The sequence below is a fragment of the Malaclemys terrapin genome, chromosome 2, assembly GCF_027887155.1.
Source record: "Malaclemys terrapin pileata isolate rMalTer1 chromosome 2, rMalTer1.hap1, whole genome shotgun sequence".
In the NCBI taxonomy this organism is placed as follows: Eukaryota; Metazoa; Chordata; order Testudines; family Emydidae; genus Malaclemys; species Malaclemys terrapin.
Window position 1 is genome coordinate 262212377 of NC_071506.1, and position 22648 is coordinate 262235024.

At 41.3% G+C, this 22648-nt stretch overlaps 1 protein-coding gene across 2 annotated transcripts in view; it reads left to right on the plus strand.

Annotated features, from left to right (window-relative positions):
* Window positions 1-11228: 11228 nt before the first annotated feature.
* Window positions 11229-22648, plus strand: part of PITRM1 (pitrilysin metallopeptidase 1) — a 46784-nt gene continuing 35364 nt past the window's right edge. Inside the window, exons 1-10 of one of the 2 annotated variants that reach the window (XM_054020989.1) lie at window positions 11229-11359; window positions 13036-13138; window positions 14511-14617; window positions 15418-15569; window positions 16466-16580; window positions 16653-16749; window positions 17248-17408; window positions 18595-18721; window positions 19596-19684; window positions 20286-20414. In XM_054020989.1, the coding sequence (XP_053876964.1) occupies window positions 11313-11359; window positions 13036-13138; window positions 14511-14617; window positions 15418-15569; window positions 16466-16580; window positions 16653-16749; window positions 17248-17408; window positions 18595-18721; window positions 19596-19684; window positions 20286-20414 (1127 nt within the window). In that variant the 5' untranslated portion in view covers window positions 11229-11312. Of the gene's footprint in view, window positions 11360-13035; window positions 13139-13708; window positions 13735-14510; window positions 14618-15417; window positions 15570-16465; window positions 16581-16652; window positions 16750-17247; window positions 17409-18594; window positions 18722-19595; window positions 19685-20285; window positions 20415-22648 lie in introns of those variants that run through there. The other variant, XM_054020990.1, reaches the window with a different exon arrangement.

Here is a 22648-nt window from a genome sequence, read left to right on the forward strand (position 1 = left end):
AAAACAGTGCTACAACATAGCATTAAAGAAACACTGAACAATTAACATTTACCATTCTGTGAGCAGCGGCCGGCCGCTCAGAGGATGGGGTGGGGCAGATCACATTCAGAAGCAGACATCCAGCTTTATTGACAGACACACACAAGCAGTCTCTTTAAAATAATTAAAAATCAGATTTACACTCCTTTGCCAATTCCTCTGATCGCCAGCTTTCCTTCTGCTCTGACAATCTCTGCTCTGATCTTTCCCTTCAATCTCAGCTCTCAACTCCGTGCTACTGTCTGGTTGCCTTCTCTTGATCTTCTGCTCTCCTCTCGATCTTCTCCACTCTCTCTCCCTCTCTCATCCACCACACACTCTAGCTTGCCAGCTGACTTCTTATATTCAGTTTCTGGTCTCCTCTGATTGGTTGACCTTTACAGCACTGAAACTTGCATCACGCAGGGGTGTGTTTTTTCAGCGCTGTAAGTAGCAATGTAGACAAGGTCTAAAACTATTGTCCCCTACAAACTAAAGCATTCTAATGCTATCACTACCTTTGTAATGTTAATTCGGAGAGGTGAATTGTTCATGGTGTTTCTCACTCCCCTCCCCACTCTCGAGTGTCAGTATCTCTATCCAGGGTGCTGCAATCTATACAGGATAGAAACAAGTGAAAACCTCTGGTAATGCTACCTACCCTGTAACCTTGGGCACCTCACAAAGCTTTGCTGCTGTAGCTCCCAACCTGGGCCACTCCCAACCAGTCTACCAGCATGCAGGTCATACCCTGAGCATCTGTGTGCTAAACAGCCCTGGTTCAGCAGCTCTGACCCCAGCAGCCTGTCTACAGCCACACAGCAGCTTCCAACAGCCTTGATTACTACTTGCAAGGTGAACAAACATGCTCCCACTCCTGAATTTCCACAAAACCATGTGCTCTATAAGTCTAGCCCTCTCCTGAACAATTCAGATAAATAATATGGTTTGTTTGTTCCTCTAAAGACACAAAGACACAACACAGCTTATTAAGTTTACTGGGCTAAATATACCCTTTTCTTTAAACACAGCACTAAGTTGGTTTATAGTAAAATAAAACAAATGTATTAACAACAGAATATACGTTATGTGAATAAAGTTAGAAAGGGTTACAAGCAAATACAAGTAAAAACACACATCTAAAAATCTAAAACTCAATCTAACAAGATACCGGCTTTGTTCAAGATGGTTTCTCTCACCAGTCATTCTTCTTCCCAGCCATGGTTGACTTTCAGTCAGGACCTTTAAAGAAAGCATAAGCGGCTGGTTTCCCTTGTCTTCCTACTGAAAGATCTTTGCTTACACAGGCTTCTCACCTATATTCAATTTCAGATATTTCAAGTCTCTCTATCCCCTTGGGTAAAGGACCCATTGTTCTCAGCTTGCAAGAGCTCTGGCCTCTTGTGTCTGTCTAGTGATGAATGCCAAAGATAGCTTCTGTCCTTGTTTATATCTTCCAAAGTTCAATGAATGACAGGATAACCTCATGCTGTCCTTCCCCTCCTGTGGGCTTCCCACCCCCCTGTATTATTTCTATGAAAATGGGGCTTCCATTGGTTCTAATTCCACAATGCTTAATTTACATAGGAGACTGGTAGATAGCTGTATGGGCAGACTGTACAGCCTAATATCAATGAGAATCCATAATTCCTTACATAATGTTAATATATACATTTTACAGTGATGTTAATCACCAATGTCTCATTAGCTTTCAGAAAAAGCCTTACGCTATACATCTGTATAATACGGTAGTATTGTATGCAATGGATTGATTCAATGCTTATCACTTGAGGTTCTTTATAGACCAGCAAACTTTTTAAATGGATTCTTCTGAGGGTTAACCTTCAAAGTTTATTCAAGCTGTGAGGAAGACAACATGGAGTCTGGTTGTGAAGGAAGCCCTATGCTTTTTCTTCTGAAATGCAAATTGTTCTGTTTCCTGCCATCTCCTCACCCTGATGTCTTGATGGTCCTGTTTCTGCTGATATGTAAATATGGACCTTCATTGTCTTTGCCCAAATACTGGGCTTGTCAGGGTTCCCTCCCCACTCTGAACTCTGAGGTACAGATGAATGCCAAAAATAGTTTCTGTCCTTATTTATATCTTCCAAAGTTCAATGAACTCTGAACTCTGGGGTACAGATGTGGGGACCCACATGAAAGACCCCCTATTCGTATTTCTACCAGTTTAGGTTAAAAACTTCCCCAAGGCACAAATTCTTCCTTGTCCTTGGAAAGTATGCTGCCACCACCAAGTGAGTTAGACAAAGATTCAGGAAAAGGACCACTTGGAGTTCCTGTTTCCCCAAAATATCCCCCCCCAAACCTCATCACCCCCTTTCTTGGGGAGGCTTGAGAGTAACCAAGGTGAGCACAGACCAGACCCTTGGGTTTTTAGGACACTAAAAACCCCAATCAGACTCTTAAAAACAGAACTTTATTATAAAGAAAAAGTCAAAGAAGCACCTCTGTAAAATCAGGATGGAAGGTAATTTACAGGGTAATCAGATTCAAAACACAGAGGCTTTCCCCTCTAGGCAAAATTTTAAAGTTACAAAAACAGGGATAAACCTCCCTCTTAGCACAGGGAAAATTCACAAAGCTAAAACAAAAGATAATCTAACGCATTTCCTTCTTATTACTTACAATTTGTAATCTTAGATGCTTAGTTCAGGTATGGCTTTAGGAGATGTATTTTCCCAGCCCTGATTCCTCGCTGACTGGACTGAACAAAGGAACACAAAACAAAAACCTTCCCCCACAGATTTGAAAGTATCTTCTCCCCTTATTGGTCCTTTTGGTCAGGTGCCAACCAGGTTATCTGAGCTTCTTAACCCTTTACAGATAAAGGAGGGATTTTATGCTACCCTTAGCTGTATGTTTATGACAGGGCTGGTCAGATAATCAAATAAATATTCCTTTTTCTCAGATAGATCTGTTTAGCAACTATCCAACATACCTGGTTTACATATACTTGAGTCATAATTTCAGAATATATTAATAACTCTTAATACATGTAACATACATACATCATGCAACAATATAAATGATCAGTGAGTTATTAGTTTTCAAATGGTACCTCACAAAGCATATTTTGTACAAAGATTATTACAATAGCATGTAGGGTATGAATACAGGGCGCTTAGTGTCACCAGTATGCTTTAGGAATTATTTTAGTGTTATACAGGAGGTCAAACTACATTACCACAATAGTCCCTTCTGGCCCTGGAATCTATGAATCTATAATTTCTCTTAAATAAAGACTCAATAAAACACCGAGGACCAAATTCCACTCTTACTCTTCATCAATGAAAAAGTCTACTGAAGTCAGTGCAGTTAATCTGAATTCACATTAAAATAACTGAGAGTAGACTTTGGCCAAGACAACTCAAAATTCTTTATATGATGTTGTGCAGAACTAAGACTATGCTCATTTTAGACCAATTATACATTTTTTTTAATTTGGTGGAGAGATTCCTCTGAATTCTCCTTTTTGTCTTAAATTCATCACTCCATTTCAAAGAAATTTTAAACAATACGTATCCACAAACAAACTATATTTTCACTCTTATGTTACTTTTGCAGGAGGAAACTAGCACAATTAGGAAATGAAGCAAAATAGCCACATGAATTTCAGTTCCATTTCAGAAAGAGAAAAAATATTAATGTATGAGATATAGTCAAGGGTAAGATCAATAGAGAAAAACGATTTAAAGCTATCTAAAAGGGTGTTATAAGGAAAAAAAATGGTAATCAATCCCTACATTTAGGAATAAAAAACTGCTGCACTTTGAAACTCTGCCCCAGCAGACTGTCTGGGTTTGCAAATACATGCTGCTTGCCAAATGCACTGGTATGAATACAGACAGTCAATGGGCCTTCATACCAATAAAAGCACCCCAAATGAAAAATAAAAGATGGCAATAGAAAACTCTTCCATAATTACAGTCACAAATTACAACAGACAAATAAAGGAACAATGACAAAGAAATATGTAATAAGATATGGTAGTTCATAGTCAAATTAAGGAAATGCTTCATACTAAACCTTAGAAAATAAGTAACATAACTAAATAGGAAAGAAGGTCAACATAATGTTCTTAAAGTAAAAATTGCTCCCTGGTGTCAAACGCTAACATTGTGGTGTTAGTGTGAGAAAATAAGTAGCAAATATTTCAAAATGTAATTTTAATAACACTATGAAGAGTAAACTCATTTCTTTGGAGTTCCAGAAACTACCCCTTTTTATACATGTATTGTTTCAAGAACATAATGTATTATATTTTTAAAATTATGAGGCAACCTAATTAATTCCTGGTGTAATTATGGTATTATATTACTTATTGTTATTACTACTACTATTACTGTGGTAGTACCCAGAAGCTAGGTCCTGTACAAACACAGTAAAAACAGCCCTTGCCCCCATGAACTTACAATCTAAATTGAACCAAGATTCAACAAATCAAATAAGAAACAAAAGAAGTGAAATGGGGGAAAGGAAGGAGAGGGGAGGAAAGGCAGGTAGGTGAGTTAATGCTAGGGTGACCAGATAGCAAGTGTGAAAATTGGGACGGGGGTGGGAGATAATACCCTATATAAAATAAAGCCCCGAATATCAGGAATGTCCCCCTATAAAATCGGGACACCTGGCCACCTAGTTAGTGCACATCTTCCAAAACCTTCTTTAACTACATCAGAGTTACACCAGAAATGAATTTGGCTCCTGATGTTAAATTTAAAAGTAAAACAAACTATAACAGAAAACTCAAGTGAAAAACACGTAAACTGAGAGGGAAAGTGGGAGAGGCAGAAAGAAGCTAAGGATAAGATGCAATTGTAGCTGGTGAACAGAGATAAGGGAGTAATATCTACAGTGTGTTTTGGTGGAGCTGCACCCTGTAGTAGAGGAAGAGAGAGGAGACAGATGAGGGAGCTGAATCATGAAACGAAGATGAAAGGAATAAAGGGGGTTCACAATGTAGTGGGAGAGGAGAGTTGTGCCATACAGTGATGAAAAGGGAAGTAAAGATCAGAGGATGATGTGCTGTGTAGAGGGAGGAACTAAAGTGGCTGAACTGTTGGTAGACAGTATGTCTTTTTTTAAAACCTGTCTGTGTTGTGGTGCTTGGAGTCGGAAAGATGTAGAATATGTTGATGACATTTCTAGACCACATAAGATTTCAAAACTTTCAGAAAATGCCATAGCCGAAATTTTGGTGTCTAAAGTGTTGGTACCTAGCAGGGCCGCCCAGAGGGGGGGGACAAGTGGGGCAATTTGCTTTAGGCCCTGGGCCCCACAGGGGCCCCCATGAGAATATAGTATTCTATAGTATTGCAACTTTTTTTATGGAAGGGGCCCCCGAAATTGCTTTGCCCCAGGCCCCCTGAATCCTCTGGGCAGCCCTGGTACCTAGATAAAAATGGTCAGATTTTCAAAGGACCTGAGCACTTGCTGCTCCTGTTGAGTTAAAATGAATTCACAAGTTTCTCAGCACTTCTGAAAATCCGGCCACTTATATCTAGGTGTCTAAATATGAATTTAGGAACCTACATTTAGAAACGGGGGTTTGAAAATTTTGGAGACATACTTAATTTCCCAGATTCTTGGTCTCTTTTGGTATATGTATTAAAGCCCGTACAATGAAGATAAAATAATAATAAAATAAAAATAAATTAATGGAGATATCCTATCTCCTAGAACTGGAAGGGACCTTGAAAGGTCATTGAGTCCAGCCCCGTCTTCACTAGCAAGACCAAGTACTGATTTTGCCCCAGATCCCTAAGTGGCCCCCTCAAGGACTGAACTCACAACCCTGGGATTAGCAGGCCAATGCTCAAACCACTGAGCTCTCTGTCCCCATATTAGTACCTAAAAGTGTATTATTTCAATTTATAAACTAAAGCAAATATCAAGCCATCTGCCAGTAAAGACCAGAACAAGAATATAAGATTGACGTGCAATAGATCCTTCAGTGGGCACACAGAGTTAAACTGATCACTAGTGAATCTCCACTGAGGTCAACCAAATGACATCAGAGATGCACTTGCCCAGTCTACATACACTTCTATCAGGTCTCTATTTAAAATATGTTACTTCTGTATCTATAGGGCTGTGCTTTGGTACAAGCATCTGCACACATGAATCCAATTGCAGGCCTTGATTAGTTTTCCCTGTTGTTTGTGTCTGTCTTTCATGCAACAGGAAATAGAAAAAAACATTTAAAAACTAAGGAGATGTGATTGTAAAACCGTAAGTTAGGAGGCTGTGGGAGCCATAGATTCAAGGACTGGAAGGGACCTCGAGAGGTCATCGAGTCCAGTCCCCTGTCCAAATGGCAGGACCAAATACTGTCTAGACCAGTGGTTCCCAAACTGGGGTTTGTGAACCCCCTGGGGGTTCACGAAATGTTACAGGGGGTTCTCAGGAAAACATTCCCTAATGGCGGACAGAGCTGTCCCTAGGGACCCCGGACAGCACGGGGCCAGCAGCCTGGCGCCCCTGGACTTCCAAGAACTAAGCAGATCAAAGCAAGCATATTTATCACACTGAGGAGATTTAAACTTCAAGACTCCTTATAAGAAATGGAAAGGGAGGTGGATATTTTTTGCTGTTTTTAAAATTAAATAGGCAAGTAGTATTGTTTTTAAAATTATTATGAAGAACAAGTTTAAGCTTTGTTGTAACGTGTGTTGTTTGCCTGGACTGCTCAAGACCTGAATGCATATGTAGGAGGAACTCTTCGAGTTGGCTTCTTAAATACCTTCATGCTGTTTCAAATCTGATACTCCTTGATGAAACACAGGAGCCTTGTCTTATAACAGGCTTATTCAAAGTGATAGAAGCTACGGAAGTGAGATCTTGGAAGAGTGTTGCCATTTTCATAATGTAATACAAATAATGTAATTATAAATAATAATTAATAATAGTGAGTAATAAGCATGTCATAAAAACAAATTTTATATTTCCAAGATCACTGCTTTTATAATTTATACTCAGGTAAAGGAGAAAATCCCTGGAAATATTCATTTTTAGGAGGGGGTTCGAGAGACTTGACATTTTAGTGAAAGGGGTTCACAGGTTGTTAAAGTTTGGGAACCACTGGTCTAGACCATCCCTGATAGACATTTATCTAACCTACTCCTAAATATCTCCAGAGATGGAGATTCCACAACCTCCCTAGGCAATTTATTCCAGTGTTTAACCACCCTGACAGTTAGGAACGTTTTCCCTAATGTCCAACCTAGGCCTCCCTTGCTGAAGTTTAAGCCCATTGCTTCTTGTTCTATCCTTAGAGGCTAAGGTGAACAAGTTTTCTCCCTCCTCCTTATGACACCCTTTTAGATACCTGAAAACTGCTATCATGTCCCCTCTCAGTCTTCTCTTTTCCAAACTAAACAAACCCAATTCTTTCAGCCTTCCTTCATAGGTCATGTTCTCAAGACCTTTAATCATTCTTGTTGCTCTTCTCTGGACCCTTTCCAATTTCTCCACATCTTTCTTGAAATGCGGTGCCCAGAACTGGACACAATACTCCAGCTGAGGCCTAACCAGAGCAGAGTAGAGCGGAAGAATGACTTCTCATGTCTTGCTCACAACACACCTGTTAATACATCCCAGAATCATGTTTGCTTTTTTTGCAACAGCATCACACTGTTGACTCATATTTAGCTTGTGGTCCACTATAACCCTAGATCCCTTTCTGCCATACTCCTTCCTAGACAGTCTCTTCCCATTCTGTATGTGTGAAACTGATTTTTTTTTCCTAAGTGGAGCACTTTGCATTTGTCTTTGTTAAACTTCATCCTGTTTAACTCAGACCATTTCTCCAATTTGTCCAGATCATTTTGAATTATGACCCTGTCCTCCAAAGCAGTTGCAATCCCTCCCAGTTTGGTATCATCCGCAAACTTAATAAGCGTACTTTCTATGCCAATATCTAAGTCATTAATGAAGATATTGAACAGAGCCGGTCCCAAAATAGACCCCTGCGGAACCCCACTCGTTATGCCTTTCCAGCAGGATTGGGAACCATTAATAACAACTCTCTGAGTACAGTTATCCAGCCAGTTATGCACCCACCTTATAGTAGCCCCATCTAAATTGTATTTGCCTAGTTTATCGATAAGAATATCATGCGAGACCGTATCAAATGCCTTACTAAAGTCTAGGTATACCACATCCACAGCTTCTCCCTTATCCACAAGACTCGTTATCCTATCGAAGAAAGCTATCAGATTGGTTTGACATGATTTGTTCTTTACAAATCCATGCTGGCTGTTCCCTATCACCTTACCACCTTCCAAGTGTTTGCAGATGATTTCCTTAATTACTTGCTCCATTATCTTCCCTGGCACAGAAGTTAAACTAACTGGTCTGTAGTTTCCTGGGTTGTTTTTATTTCCCTTTTTATAGATGGGCACTATATTTGCCCTTTTCCAGTCTTCTGGAATCTCTCCCGTCTCCCATGATTTTCCAAAGATAATAGCTAGAGGCTCAGATACCTCCTCTATTAGCTCCTTGAGTATTCTAGGATGCATTTCATCAGTCCCTGGTGACTTGCAACATCTAACTTTTCTAAGTGATTTTTAACTTTTTCTTTTTTTATTTTATCTGCTAAACCTACCCCCTTCCCATTAGCATTCACTATGTTAGGCATTCCTTCAGACTTCTCGGTGAAGACCGAAACAAAGAAGTCATTAAGCATCTCTGCCATTTCCAAGTTTCCTGTTACTGTTTCTCCCTCTTCACTAAGCAGTGGGCCAACCCTGTCTTTGGTCTTCCTCTTGCTTCTAATGTATTGATAAAAAGTCTTCTTGTTTCCCTTTATTCCCGTAGCTAGTTTGAGCTCACTTTGTGCCTTTGCCTTTCTAATCTTGCCCCTGCATTCCTGTGTTGTTTGCCTATATTCATCCTTTGTAATCTGTCCTAGTTTCCATTTTTTATATGACTCCTTTCTATTTTTTAGATCATGCAAGATCTCGTGGTTAAGCCAAGGTGGTCTTTTGCCCCATTTTCTATCTTTCCTAACCAGCGGAATAGCTTGCTTTTGGGCCCTTAATAGTGTCCCTTTGAAAAACTGCCAACTCTCCTCAGTTGTTTTTCCCCTCAGTCTTGATTCCCATGGGACCTTACCTATCAGCTCTCTGAGCTTACCAAAATCTGCCTTCCTGAAATCCATTGTCTCTATTTTGCTGTTCTCCCTTCTACCCTTCCTTAGAATTGCAAACTCTATGATTTCATGATCACTTTCACCCAAGCTGCCTTCTATTTTCAAATTCTCAACGAGTTCCTCCCTATTTGTTAATATCAAGTCTAGAACAGCTTCCCCCCCAGTAGCTTTTTCAACCTTCTGAAATAAAAAGTTGTCTGCAATGCAGTCCAAGAATTTGTTGGATAGTCTGTGCCCTTCTGTGTTATTTTCCCAACATATATCCGGATAGTTGAAGTCCCCCATCACCACCAAATCTTGGGCTTTGGACGATTTTGTTATTTGTTTAAAAAAAGCCTCATCCACCTCTTCTACCTGGTTAGGTGGCCTGTAGTAGTATGACATCACCCTTGTTTTTTACCCCTTTTAGCCTAACCCAGAGACTCTCAACACTTCCATTTCCTATGTCCATCTCTACCTCAGTCCAAGTGTGTACATTTTTAATATATAAAGCAACACCTCCTCCCTTTTTCCCCTGTCTATCCTTCCTGAGCAAGCTGTATCCATCCACACCAACATTCCAATCACGTGTATTATCCCACCAAGTTTCAGTAATGCCAACAATGTCATAGTTGTATTTATTTATTAGCACTTCCAGTTCTTCCTGCTTATTACCCATACTTCTTGCATTTGTATATAGGCATCTAAGATACTGGTTTGATCTTTCCTCCCAGTTTTGTCCTGACCCTCCTTTCTCTCTGCCAATATAGCCCACACTCCCTCTCGTTTCTGACCCATCTCCCAGGTCTCCATGTTCCCCACTTACCTGCGGGCTTTGCTCACCTGTCCCCGTTGAACCTAGTTTAAAGCCCTCCTCACTAGGTTAGCCAGTCTGTGTCCAAATAGGGTCTTTCCCCTTTCCCCATCAGTAACAGGTGCAGTATGTGAAACTAATTTTAACTTATTTAAAAAAAAAACTGAGTAGGTTTTCAGGATTGCTTTTAAGGCTGCACAACCATTTTTGTTGTGGACCACTATTCTGAGTTGCTTGTACATTTCTGAACTTTTCCACCTTGGAAATAGAAATTTGTCAACTTGCATTTAGAGATCAAAACTAACTGGCCTACTCTCCCATGGTACCAATACTTTCAAGTTATGTATTACGTTTTTCAACTTTCTAGAAAAAACGTGTGAAGTCATGCTGCAGAAGGGGAGCAGGAAGGACACCCTTTTTAAGAGCACACCTGCACTGACTGCCATGACCTCACGTGCACAGTGCATGTGATGCTGTGCCTGAGTGGTGCACTCTTAAAATAGGGTGACCAGATGTCCGGACTTTATAGGGACAGTCCCAATTTTGGGGTCTTTTTATTATATAGACTCCTATTACCCCTCACCCCATCCCAATTTTTCACAATTGCTGTCTGGTCACCCTACTCTTAGAATGTGCGTTCAGATATTGGACAAAGCCATGTCCAGATTTGCCAGTATCAGCTGGGGGACAAGCCTCCCCGAAAGGGTGGCCGGTTCAAACTGGATGAGTGGCCTCCCTAATATTCATGTTTCTTTAACCCAACGCTGTCTGTTGCGATGATTAGTGTTAGGCTTTTGATATTTTCAGAGCAAGGATCTGCGAACCTGCCAATACTTCCTAAAACAGACAGCCCCCAAGCCCTTTCCAAGCTGTGTCTTTTCCACAAGGTGATATTCTGAGCACAGCAGGGCTTGGCTGCCCTCCAGCCCCAGGAGAGCGGGGCTGACCCCGCAGAGGAGCCAAGCGTGGCGCCTCCCGATCTCGAGCCTGACACAAGCGTGAGCCCGGCAGGCCGAGCCCGCGCCCCGGGGCGGCTGTCGCTGCAGTGCGGGCTGCGATGAGCCGCGGAGCGCTGGGCTCGGACACGCGGGGATGGGCTCGGGCCCAATGTGCTGGCTCGCTCGCCCGCCCGTCCGCCCGCCGGGGGCGTCTCTCTCCGCCGGCGGGAGGCGGAGCCATGGGCGGCCCGGCGCAGCCGCGCCAATGAGGGCCCGGCGCAGGGCAGTCTCGGACCCGCCCCGCCCCCGCCGGAGGCCGCAGGCAGCGGCAGGCTCCGACGCGGCCCGGCCTGGCGCTTCAGTCGGGATCCTGCGCCGGGGGACGGGCTGAGCCATGTGGGGCCGATACCTGGCGGCGCGGCGGCTGCTGAGCCTCAGCCGGTGAGGAGGGGCCGAGCGGGGGGCGCTGTACGGCGGGGGGCGGCGGTCCTGGGCCCGATCACCCCATCCACCGGCTCATCGCCCGCCCCTAGCATCTTCCTCCCAGAAACCCCCCACCATTCGTCTCCCTAGACATCCCCCCTTTCCCCAAACCCCCCATCCCCTGTGTTCTCCCCCACACCCCACAGCATTCGTCTCCCTACACATCCTCCCAGTCCCCCACCCCCTGTGTCCTCCCCCACCCACATCATTCATTTCCCTAGACCTCCCCCTTCCCCCACCCCCTGTATTCTCCCCCACAGCATTCGTCTCCCTAGACCTCCCCCCCACCCTGAGACCCCACACCCCCTGTATCCTCCCGCACACAGCATTCGTCTCCCTAGACATTCCCCCACACCCCATGTATCCTCCCCACAGCATTTGTCTCCCTGTAACCCTTCTGTATATTGCCCTTCCCCCCAGTTTGTGTGCTTACAGTAACAAACTTCCTGTTATCCCCTATAAATTCTACATTCCCCTTGTCCATACACACCCTAACATATCATCCTGATCTTCTCTAATATGACCCCCTCACAGTCCCTACTTCTGATAACACTCCCTCGTGCCTGCCGTTTACACACATGGTCCTTATACCTCCCAATATGCACAATTTCACCCCCTCTGTTAATCTGCTACAGAAACATCTCCCCTAGTCAGGTCATAATCCATCTCACACTGCCTCATAGAAACCCTTCCTTCACACTCCATAGATCTTAATCACTCTGTGGTCCCTCCTTCTAACTGTCCTTCCCAGCTACATTTCTAATATTGCCCTGACACACAACCTACCCCATCCTATTATCCAGAACTTGTTCAATTCCCTGATATTACCCCAGCAAAACTGTTACTTCACTTGAAGTCTTCTACCTCCTATAACTCTGATCAATGTGACATAACCCAATGATGCTGATTGCTCTCCCCAATGCTCACGTTGCTCCCTTAAAATATTGCATAATTCTGGGCCATGTCTACACTGGAAAAACATCCACGAAAATTCCTACCAGTTCAGCAAGAAAAACCGACATAACTAACACAGAGGTAAAAATAGGTCTGGCCTCTGGAGTAGTAATTGCACTAGGGCTTTGCTGAACTGGTGGGAATGTTGTTGTTTTTGTTTTGTAATTTTCCCAATACAGACAAGACCCTAAAGTTGACACCCACCCTAACCAATGTTTGCCTCTTGTTTTAGGCCCCGATCCTGAAATGCGCTCAATATAGGCAGATGCCCATTGAAGTCAGTGAAATTTTGTGTGCACGGGGGAAGGAGGGGTTGTTCATATGAAGCTCCAATCTTGCAATAACTTTATCTTGTAAACTCTTCTAGGTAGGAACTTGGCATTTGTCTATAGCAGTGGTTCTTAACCTGTGGCTCATAGGCTGCTTGCGATGCAGTCAGCACCCAGTTGTGGCCCAGGTGACATCGTCGGGGCCATGCAGGTAGCATTGCATGCAGCCCACATAACACACATGCAGCCCACAGTGGAAAGTAGGTTGAGAATCACTGGTCTATAGGATGCAATATTCATAATAATACACCCTTTTCTCCACCCCCAAAATTAAGCACAGAAAGGGGATGGGGTAAAGAGAAACCTGCTTGTGCGGTTGCATCTTTTTTCAAAAAGAAAATTTTATTTCAGGACTTTGAATCAAAAGTCATGGAGGTGGAAGAGTGGGTCTGCAAATGAAAAAGCACTACAATACAAGATAGGAGAACGAATCCATGGGTTCACTGTAAACCAGGTACAATATTGTCTTTTTCTCCATCTCGCACTGTGAGCACTTTATAACTGGACAAAAGAACTTAGTGTAAGATGAACAGGAGTACTTGTGGCACCTTAGAGACTAACAAATTTATTAGAGCATAAGCTTTCGTGGACTACAGCCTACTTCTTCGTATGCATCCGAAGAAGTGGGCTGTAGTCCACGAAAGCTTATGCTCTAATAAATTTGTTAGTCTCTAAGGTGCCACAAGTACTCCTGTTCTTTTTACAAAAATATGAACTCTTCTTAGGTCGGGGAGGCCTATTTATTGTAGTGGAACTAGCAATATTTATATAGCTCTTTTCATCGGATATCCTTTTAAAGGAAGTCAGTATCATCCCCATATTACAGAGGGGAAAACTTTAGCACACAGAGTTGGAAGTAAGTTGGCCAAAATCAGTAATCTGTGCTAAAACGAGTAATAGGGCACTGCACTAAGGAACTGGTTTCTATCTTCTGAATCTCATGCTCCTTATAATTTATACAAGTGGCCAAATTGTTCAAAGATTGTTTCCTATACCAGACAAGTATTGTTGGTTTCTATTGCAGATACAACTATAATTTCTGCCCTTCAGGTAATTGTGTTATTTAATTTATTTTTCTTGTATTTATTCACCTCTAATTCAACATGCTATGAAAACTATCTGCTAAAAATAGACTCGCACCACTTATGTTTTATTCACCAGCTAAGTTTTATTTACAACCTAAGGCTCTGATCCTGAAATTGATGCAATTTAGTGGCTTCTTGAGTTCCATTGAAATTAATCAGACTCCATTTGGGTGTGAGGGCCAGCTGCAGGATGGGGGCATAAGTGCTTGATCTGGCTCTCTGAAACATGGAGGTACATAAGTACCAAATGGTCTTGGAAAATCATTTATAGCACATGGAAGTATCTGTCAGTGACAGTGTACATAACAGTGCACTTTTGAGCAAATGGGAACACAATAAAATCCTAGGCATTTTTACATAAACCAAAAATATTTAAAAATTACTCCTTAATACTTTGTTTCTTAAAAATAATGGTGACTTTTTTGGTACTATATCAAAGGGTTGCAACATAAAACAACAAAGACAAGGAAGGTAAAGCATACTTGCATGTAAAACATAGTGGGATGACTGTTAATCCTTTGAATGTGCCTGACTTTAATATAATATTGAATTATATGGTGGTGTAATCTTCCCTATGAAATTCTTTGGTTTTGCTTTCCATTGTAACCTTAATTTCTTCTAATTTAGTTCTAATTGGCTTTGATATGCAGCAGAGGCTAGTTGGTTCTTTTCATAGTGTTCACAAATTATTTTACCTAGAATTTATCTAAATACTAACATGGAGGTTTTCTTCCAATTTAGGTAACAGCTGTTCCTGAGCTATTCCTAACTGCAGTGAAGCTTAGTCATGAGAACACAGGAGCCAAATATTTACATGTGGCACGTGAGGACTCCAATAATTTATTCAGGTTTTCATTTTAATATTAATATTTATAAAGCACCTTCCATATGAAGATCAACCTGAGACCTGCAAACACTGATACAGCTTCATAATACTTGAACATTACTAATACTTTCCATTTAAGGAGCTCATAGTTGCAAGACTTAAAAAAAAATCCTATTTTACCAAAACTGTTGTAAAACTTAATTTCTCTTCTGTCTTTCAATTAGTGAAATGAGTTTATTTTTTCAGTAAGGAAAAATTCATACTATCAAATCCATTTCAGAATGCGTTATCAATTTCTCTTACGTTGATTGCTTATCTTTATAAACTAAATTGGTGTAAGACCCTCTTAAATGGATTTAAGACTTTCTACACAAGGGGGTTGTTTTTAACTTAAAGTGGTACAACTTTCATATGTAGTCAAGGCTTACTTCACACAACTTACCGGTAAGGTAAGTAACAAATATTCCTATAGTCACTGTCAAAAGGGGATGTACATTTACAATATTGGTGTTAGGTACTGTAGCTGTTTTATCGACAACCTTAGTTACTTAGTTTGTCTGCTGAACCGCATATCATGCACTGGAAAAACACCATATCTCAACCAAAAGGTATACGTTCTCCTGGCAAGCCCCCAAAAGTCCTCTAATTCTGAGCTTGGTGGTTTCCCCCCTTGAAAGAAATTCCTGCCTCCCAGCTGCACCAGTATTGGAAGATTAGTTTAGTTACTAAACCATGCTGCCTTTCACATGAGGCTAAACTACAAAACAAATAATAGATGTGCTGTCTTTTGGTCACAAACCATTGTGTTGCATTCTTTTATAGTGTACAATTTCGTACGACCCCGTTGGACAGTACTGGTGTTCCACATATCCTTGAACACACTGTGCTTTGTGGTTCTCAGAAGTATCCTTGCAGAGATCCTTTCTTTAAAATGTTAAACAGATCACTGTCCACTTTCATGAATGCATTTACAGGTGAGTTCAAGATAACTAAAAGCATATAATTCAGCAGTTCTCAATCTGTGGGTTGGGAACCCAAAGTGGGTCGTGACTCTGTTTTAATGGGTTCACCAGGGCTAGTTTAGACTTGCTGGGCCTGAAGCCCGAGTCCCACCACCTGGGGCTGAAGCCAAAGCCCAAGGGCTTTGCCTTTGCACCCACCTCACCCCCTCTGCTCAGGGCAGTGGGGCTAAGGGTTTGGCTTTCTTCCCCCTTTCCTGTCCCACTTGGGGCGGCGGGGCTTAGGCAGGCTCAGGCTTCACTCCCTCCTCCTGTTGTTGTGTAGTAATTTTTGTTGTCAGAAGGGGGTCACGGTGCAATGAAGTTTGAGAACCCCTGGCATATATAATATTGTTAATTATCTTTTACTTTATGATTATGACTCACTTCCTAAATTCCATGTTTATTTTTATTTGTTTTGCTATAATTATTTATAAGTATTGTTGAGCCTCTCTAATTACATTGACTGGGAGATCCATTGCAAAATATTGAATTTTATAAACTAGCAAGCAAACAAGCAAGACGGTGCTGATTCACAAATGTATTTTGTTCATTTGACAAGTATAGGTTAGTTTTCATATACTATTTGACACTTCATAGTAATATAAGTAAATGTTCTGTTAGCATCACTTTTACAAAACAGCCATCTTAGCGATGAGTTTCTTACTACAGTATCAGATGTTTGCTGAGGAGTGGAGAGAAAACATCACATTCTATAGACATTATTGGGTGCGTAAATTAGCGAGTAAATTTCTACTCTGTTCCAGTTAATTACTTGGACAATAGAACTTAAAATGAAAATAGGAAGTGAAATGCACTGCAAACTTCCTAAAATACTTTGGTCATTAATATTTGACTTTGTTTGTATACAGCCAGTGATTACACACTCTACCCATTTTCAACACAAAATCCAAAGGATTTTCAGAATCTCCTGTCCGTGTATTTGGATGCTGCTTTTTTCCCATGTTTGCGACAACTAGATTTCTGGTAAGACTTGTACAGTTGGGTGTATAAACATTAAAAATCAAAGACTTGCTTATAATTTTAAAACTTTTACAGGCAAGAAGGTTGGAGGTTAGAACACGAGAATCCGACTGATCCTCAGACACCACTAGTCTTCAAAGGAATTGTTTTTAATGAAATGAAAGGGGCATTTGTAAGTTCTGGCTTTTATTATCAATGCTATTGATAAAGGTGCATTGTGAATATTTGAAATAGTTTAAATTGCAGATTAACAATTTCATAGTTTCATTGAGTTTGAATAGCTCTACTATCCCCAGTATTAACCTCGTACACTCAATAGTAATATTGAAGATAGATAGAATAGGATTTATTTTGAAGAATAGTCTGTTGAAAACCTTATTATTTATATAAATGTAGTATTTAAATAGTGGATCTTGCTGTTCTCCTATCTTTTGAGCAAAAGTTGGAATTATAATGTTGCAGCAATCGGCCATTAGTCATCTGATTAAACAGTGATGACAACTTTAATAAAAATGGTTGTATTAAAGTCAGTGGAACTGGTGGACTACATGCTTGTGTAAGAATTACTTTTATGAGTATGGCCTATAAGATCAGGTCTTACTGATAAATATTTTTAATCTTAAAATTTCTTCTGATGGCTTGCTAAAATGTATTTTTTTTCCCCTTTAAGACAGACAATGAGAGGTTATTCTCACAACATCTACAGAATAAACTCCTTCCTGATCACACTTATGCTGTAATATCTGGTGGAGACCCATTAAGTATTCCTGACCTTACATGGGAACAGCTTAAACAGTTCCATGCCACTCATTATCATCCAAGCAATGCTAGGTACTTTAAATTGTTGTTACTAACTTCTTAGGTGATATACTGGGTTAGCCATGTATGTGTTTACTTGTGTCTCTCACAATAATGCAGGTATTTACTTTATATTAATGTTTACTATGTAAGGCATGGGGCAAAATTTTATAGCCCCAAGAATGGATAAATGGGTATGTATTTTGTAAAATTTTTGTCACTCATTCAAATCAAGCCCATATTGGAAGTCACAGAAAGATGTTATAATCTGATGGCTCTTCAGTGGCTGGTGTGACATGAGGTAATGATATCAGATTCCTACTGGTAGGTGTTGACAATGCTCAGCCATTAACTCTGTTGGTATATTTGACAAGGCCTGCATAGAAGCTAATAATTGACTTGACATAGAGACTTAAAGGTGATTCCTTTAGATAGAATTGAGGGGTATTAGTGGGGAAACTTGTATTGCTTCTGCCTTTTCTGAACCAATTCTGTGCATAAATAGAAATTCAGTTTAGAGGGCTGTCAATCCAGCAGATTTCATGAGAAATTAATTCAGCTATTGCGATGCTGACCTCCCAGCTCACATCCCGCTGTTTTGTTTTTCTTTTCAACCTGCTATTTCTAACATGTCTGAATATTGATCTTGATAATCCAATATGCTCTTCATAGGCAGCTCCTAGAGCTTGTGTAGAGCCCCTGTAAATCAATGATGCTTCTTGCAAGGGTCTGCCTCGGTGGAGCCAATTGAAGGATCAGGTCAAAATTTGTAACCTCATTGAGGCAAGGATTGTGAGATCTTATCTATTTAGCTGCTCGCAATATAACCTTGCTTCTCTTCTAGAAAAATAGTGTTTTGGGAATTTGGCTGTTGGGATTAGGTTGTTTGGACACACAATTATTTCCCCTCAAGAGTACTATATGATTGTCCTACAAACTAGCTGCTAGCTTCTAGTGCTCTTGACTTGAATGCATGAAACTGACTGGAAAATGGCATGGGCTCTTCAGCTCTGAATAACTTTCTGATTAGTGTGTGTTAGTTTTATTTCTGCAGCAGAATTTTTGGTGGCATTTTTGACAGGTTTTTGGGCCATGAAGACGCATTCATTTCTGCGTATAACTAACTCACTAGAAGATGCATGAAATTCAGACTTCATTGCTACTGTATTATGCATGCAGACTAAAAAATGAAATCCTAATCTTACATTTTAAAATGCAGGTTCTTCACTTACGGTAACTTTCCATTGGAGCAGCATTTGAAACAAATTCATGAAGAAGCGCTGACTAAGTTTCATAGAATTGAACCAAATACTGCCATCCCAGTACAGCAACTCTGGGATAAGCCTGTAAGTAAAGATAAATATACAAACAGCCTTTGTATTGCAGTACTTTAAATATTGATTCTGGTCTGCAATGCTATTCAACTTACTGTTGTTTGTTTTTATAAAACACTCAGACATTTTTTTTGGTTATAAAAGTGTTAACTGTCTTTGGGCCTTATGATAAATTTAAATGATTGACTTCTAGGTTCTGTATACTGTTATGTTTAGGGTCTCAATGATCCCTCAGTGTTTGAAGACTGCCACATTATATTCACTTATTAGAGAATTATCCATCTAGCAATTGACACAGAGTGTTGGGAGTTAGGAGAAAATGCAGGGACACGGTGGAGGGATAGCTCAGTGGTTTGAGCATTTGCCTGCTAAACCCAGGGTTGTGAGTTCAATCCTTGAGGGGGTCACTTAGGGATCTGGGGAAAAAAAAAATCAGTACTTGGTCCTGTTAGCGAAGGCAGGGGACTGGACTCTATGACCTTTCAGGGTCCCTTCCAATTCTATGAGATAGGAGATGTGGGCTTTATTCCTAGCTCTGTTCTCCTCTAGCAATTGACACAGAGTGTTGGGAGTTAGGAGAACTCCTGCTTTAATTTGCACCCAGAGTTAAATGGGATGGAAGTTAGGGCAGGATTTGTTTGTCCCTTTCTTTCTCAATTTCCCACTTGTAATGGAGATACTACCTACCTCTCGTGGATGATAACAAGCAAGGATGATGTATTCATGAATTTACAAGTTAACTCATTAACATGTGTAAAGTGCATTAAAATTTGTGGAAGGAAGACGCTATTGAAAGACAAATTATCCTTTATTATTAACTTCTGTTGGAGTTTAATGTTTTAAATAATTTTACTGCCTCTAGTTACTTATTTATTATACTTGACAGAGAGAGCATCATGTGAAATGTGGCTCAGATTCATTTGCTGCAGACCCTACAAAGCAGACAACTATCAGTGTCAGCTTCCTGTTGACAGAGTAAGTGTATTGAAAATGAAATTACAACAGAAGAATCATGCTTATTCCTTTAAATTAGGATCTTACTAAGAGTTTATTTCACCATGAGCATAATCAGCAGAATTGTTTACTGTAAGGATTCTCAAATTTGTTTCATAGTATGGGTCACCTCACATCCCATCATGACTGGGTGGCCCTGCGTGGAAATAAAGAACCAATACCATGTATTCTGTGGAGCAGTGTTTCAATGGTTCACTGTATTCTAATTGGTTATATCTATGCAAACTTATTAAATGTAATGGGGTTGCCCAGGTGTACCTCAGCGCCTATTTAAACCAGTATAACCTTTATGACTGGCAATGATGTAGCAAGTGGACTCTAGGAGCTCCAGTTTGACTCTAGGAGCCCAAGCTGCGCATGCACAACTGTCAGTGACTTTAAAAAACAAAACAAAAACCTCTTCCTCCCCCCCCCCACTTCCCAACCCTCCCCCTGTAGTTTGATACCAACAATAACTTAAATATAATACATAGTACCCCACAATGCCATTTTAAAGAGCACCATGCTGTAACACTGATTTTTTTTTTTTTTTTTTTTTTTTAAACTTACTTTTTTCCCTAAGCATTACAGATACTTTTGAAACTTTCACGCTTAACCTGTTGTCTTCCCTGTTGGTTGGTGGACCTAATTCTCCCTTCTACAAAGCCTTACTTGAGGCCAATCTTGGTACAGACTTTTCTCCTGATGTTGGGTAAGTGTCACAATTTACTTTGCTTCACCTTTTAATGACTGTAACTTCTGTAACATTAATACTGCTCTTGTTATAAAATTACTTCCTTTTTTGAAAAATACATCGAAGGTGGGGAGAAAGCTAACTCTTATTATAATTTTCATGCTATTTTTATACAAGAATCTTCTGGTGTATTTTACTCTTTTCCATAGTGGATTAGTGAAGTATCTTCAAGTGTAAATTATGACCTTGCAAGATACATAAATAGTTTTATTCCTGACTTACATTGATGTAATGGAGATCGGAATAAGGCCCATAATTCACAATCCATGTTGCTATTTTGCTGTTACCGATTACTTGCATACAATGTTTAAACAGTTGTTTTCAAATGTATGTTTGATTCTGTACACTGGAGCAAGTGGATTGAAACCCTGTGGCAGTCTCTCGCATGTCAAAGTATATATTTTCAATATCCAAAACTATTTTATCTTGACATCTTAAGTGCTTTAGGATTACTTTGGAACAGTTAGTAAATTAATCTTTGGTAGGCTTTTATTTACTTATGGTGCTTTTCTTTTCTTTTTCTGATTGATTTAGTAATGAAATATCATCAAGTTTTCATAGTACAATATCTAAGTTACCTTGCATTTCCAAAAGTCTCTTGTAGATCTAGGACATTCTATAGATGCTGTTTTGCAATATATTGAACAGAAAAATGGGACTCTATATATGAGTAAAGATACCCATGTGTATAATTGCTGGTAGGATCATTTCCTAAGTACTTAATGTTTTAAATAATTACACTTCATTCCAATTAAAATGACAGTATTGAGTATCTACTAGGTTAATGTGCAACCTCTTGGTAAGAAACTCATTGGTAACTTTCAATTTAGCTTATATGTATTTATCAGTGCAACGTTAAGAAGCAGCATAGTCTACTCCTGAGAGCATTCTGTGCCAAAACATTAAAAATTCTGTGCACAATATTTTAAAATTCTGCAAATTTTATTCCTCAAATAAATGAGGTGGCTCCAGCATGGCACTGGGGAGAGAGGCCACTGGCTGTACAGAGACGGCAGGCCACTGTGCAGTTCCCCCTGGGACACAGACTCAGCGGTGAGGCTGCACCCAACCCTGACATAGCGCAAGGACCGAGCCTGCCCCAGAAACAACCCAGGGCCTTGCCCATCTGTGCCAGGTGCACCAGGTGTGGGCAGGCAGGCTCAGCAAGGCAGGATCCAAATGTGGAGGGGCTTAGTGTGGGGGATCCAGGTATGGGTTGAGAGGATTCTGTGTGGGACAATCTGGATGCACGCGGCTCAGTGGGGGATTTGGGTGTGGGGGGGATCTGGATGCACAGCGGTTTGTTGGGGGGGGTCTGATGAAGGTGGTAGGGGCTCAGCAGGAGGGGGTCTGGGTGTGTGGGGGAAGGACGTGCTTGGCAGGGGGTTCTGGGTGTGTGGGAGCTCACTGGGGGGAGGGGTGTCCAGATGCTGGGGGAGTGGGGCTCAGTGGGGTCGGGATCAGGTGCAGTTGGGTGGGGCTCAGTGGGGTGGGGATCCAGGTACGGATGGCTTGTCAGCTTGGTGCAGGGGGAGAAGGGCTCTGCAGGGGGGGTTCTGAGTGTGGGGAGTGAGTCAGAGCGGAAGGGTCTGGATATGAGGAGGTCTGGGGGCAAATGAGGGAAGCAGCTCCCTGTACAGGGATCCCTCCCCCTGCAGCTGAGGAGTGATGGGCACAGGAAGTGGGACGGGAGGGGGAAGATGGATTTTTGCAGAGGTTTCTGCAGCTGGGCGAGAAATCTGGGGGTGGGTCTGACCTGCCCCTGTATGCCGTGCAGGGGAAGAGGAAGTCCTGTCCTGCCCAGCCCAGCCGGGACTAGCAGTTGAGCCCGGTGCAGGGTAGGAGTCACCAGCCGGGTCTTTCCCGTCCAGCTTCCTGCCCCACAGTGTTTGCCTCTCTGCTGGCTGCCCTGGGCCCCCGAAACATACTACTGGGAAGGGTTGCATGACCGCTCTTGTGGCTTCCCTTTGCTTCCCTATCAGTCATTTTTCTGCAGAGAAGCAAAAATCTGCGGGGGACATAAATTCTGAGCATGTGCAGTGGTGCACAATCGCCGCTCCCCCCCCCCCCCCCCCGAGTAATAGTCTAGAGAAATGAGCATAAGTCGGAGAATTGGACACTTCTGAATTCTGGATCACTTTATGGTCTTTGACAAGTCATTCATGGGGGGTGGTAAATTGTAAATGGCCTCT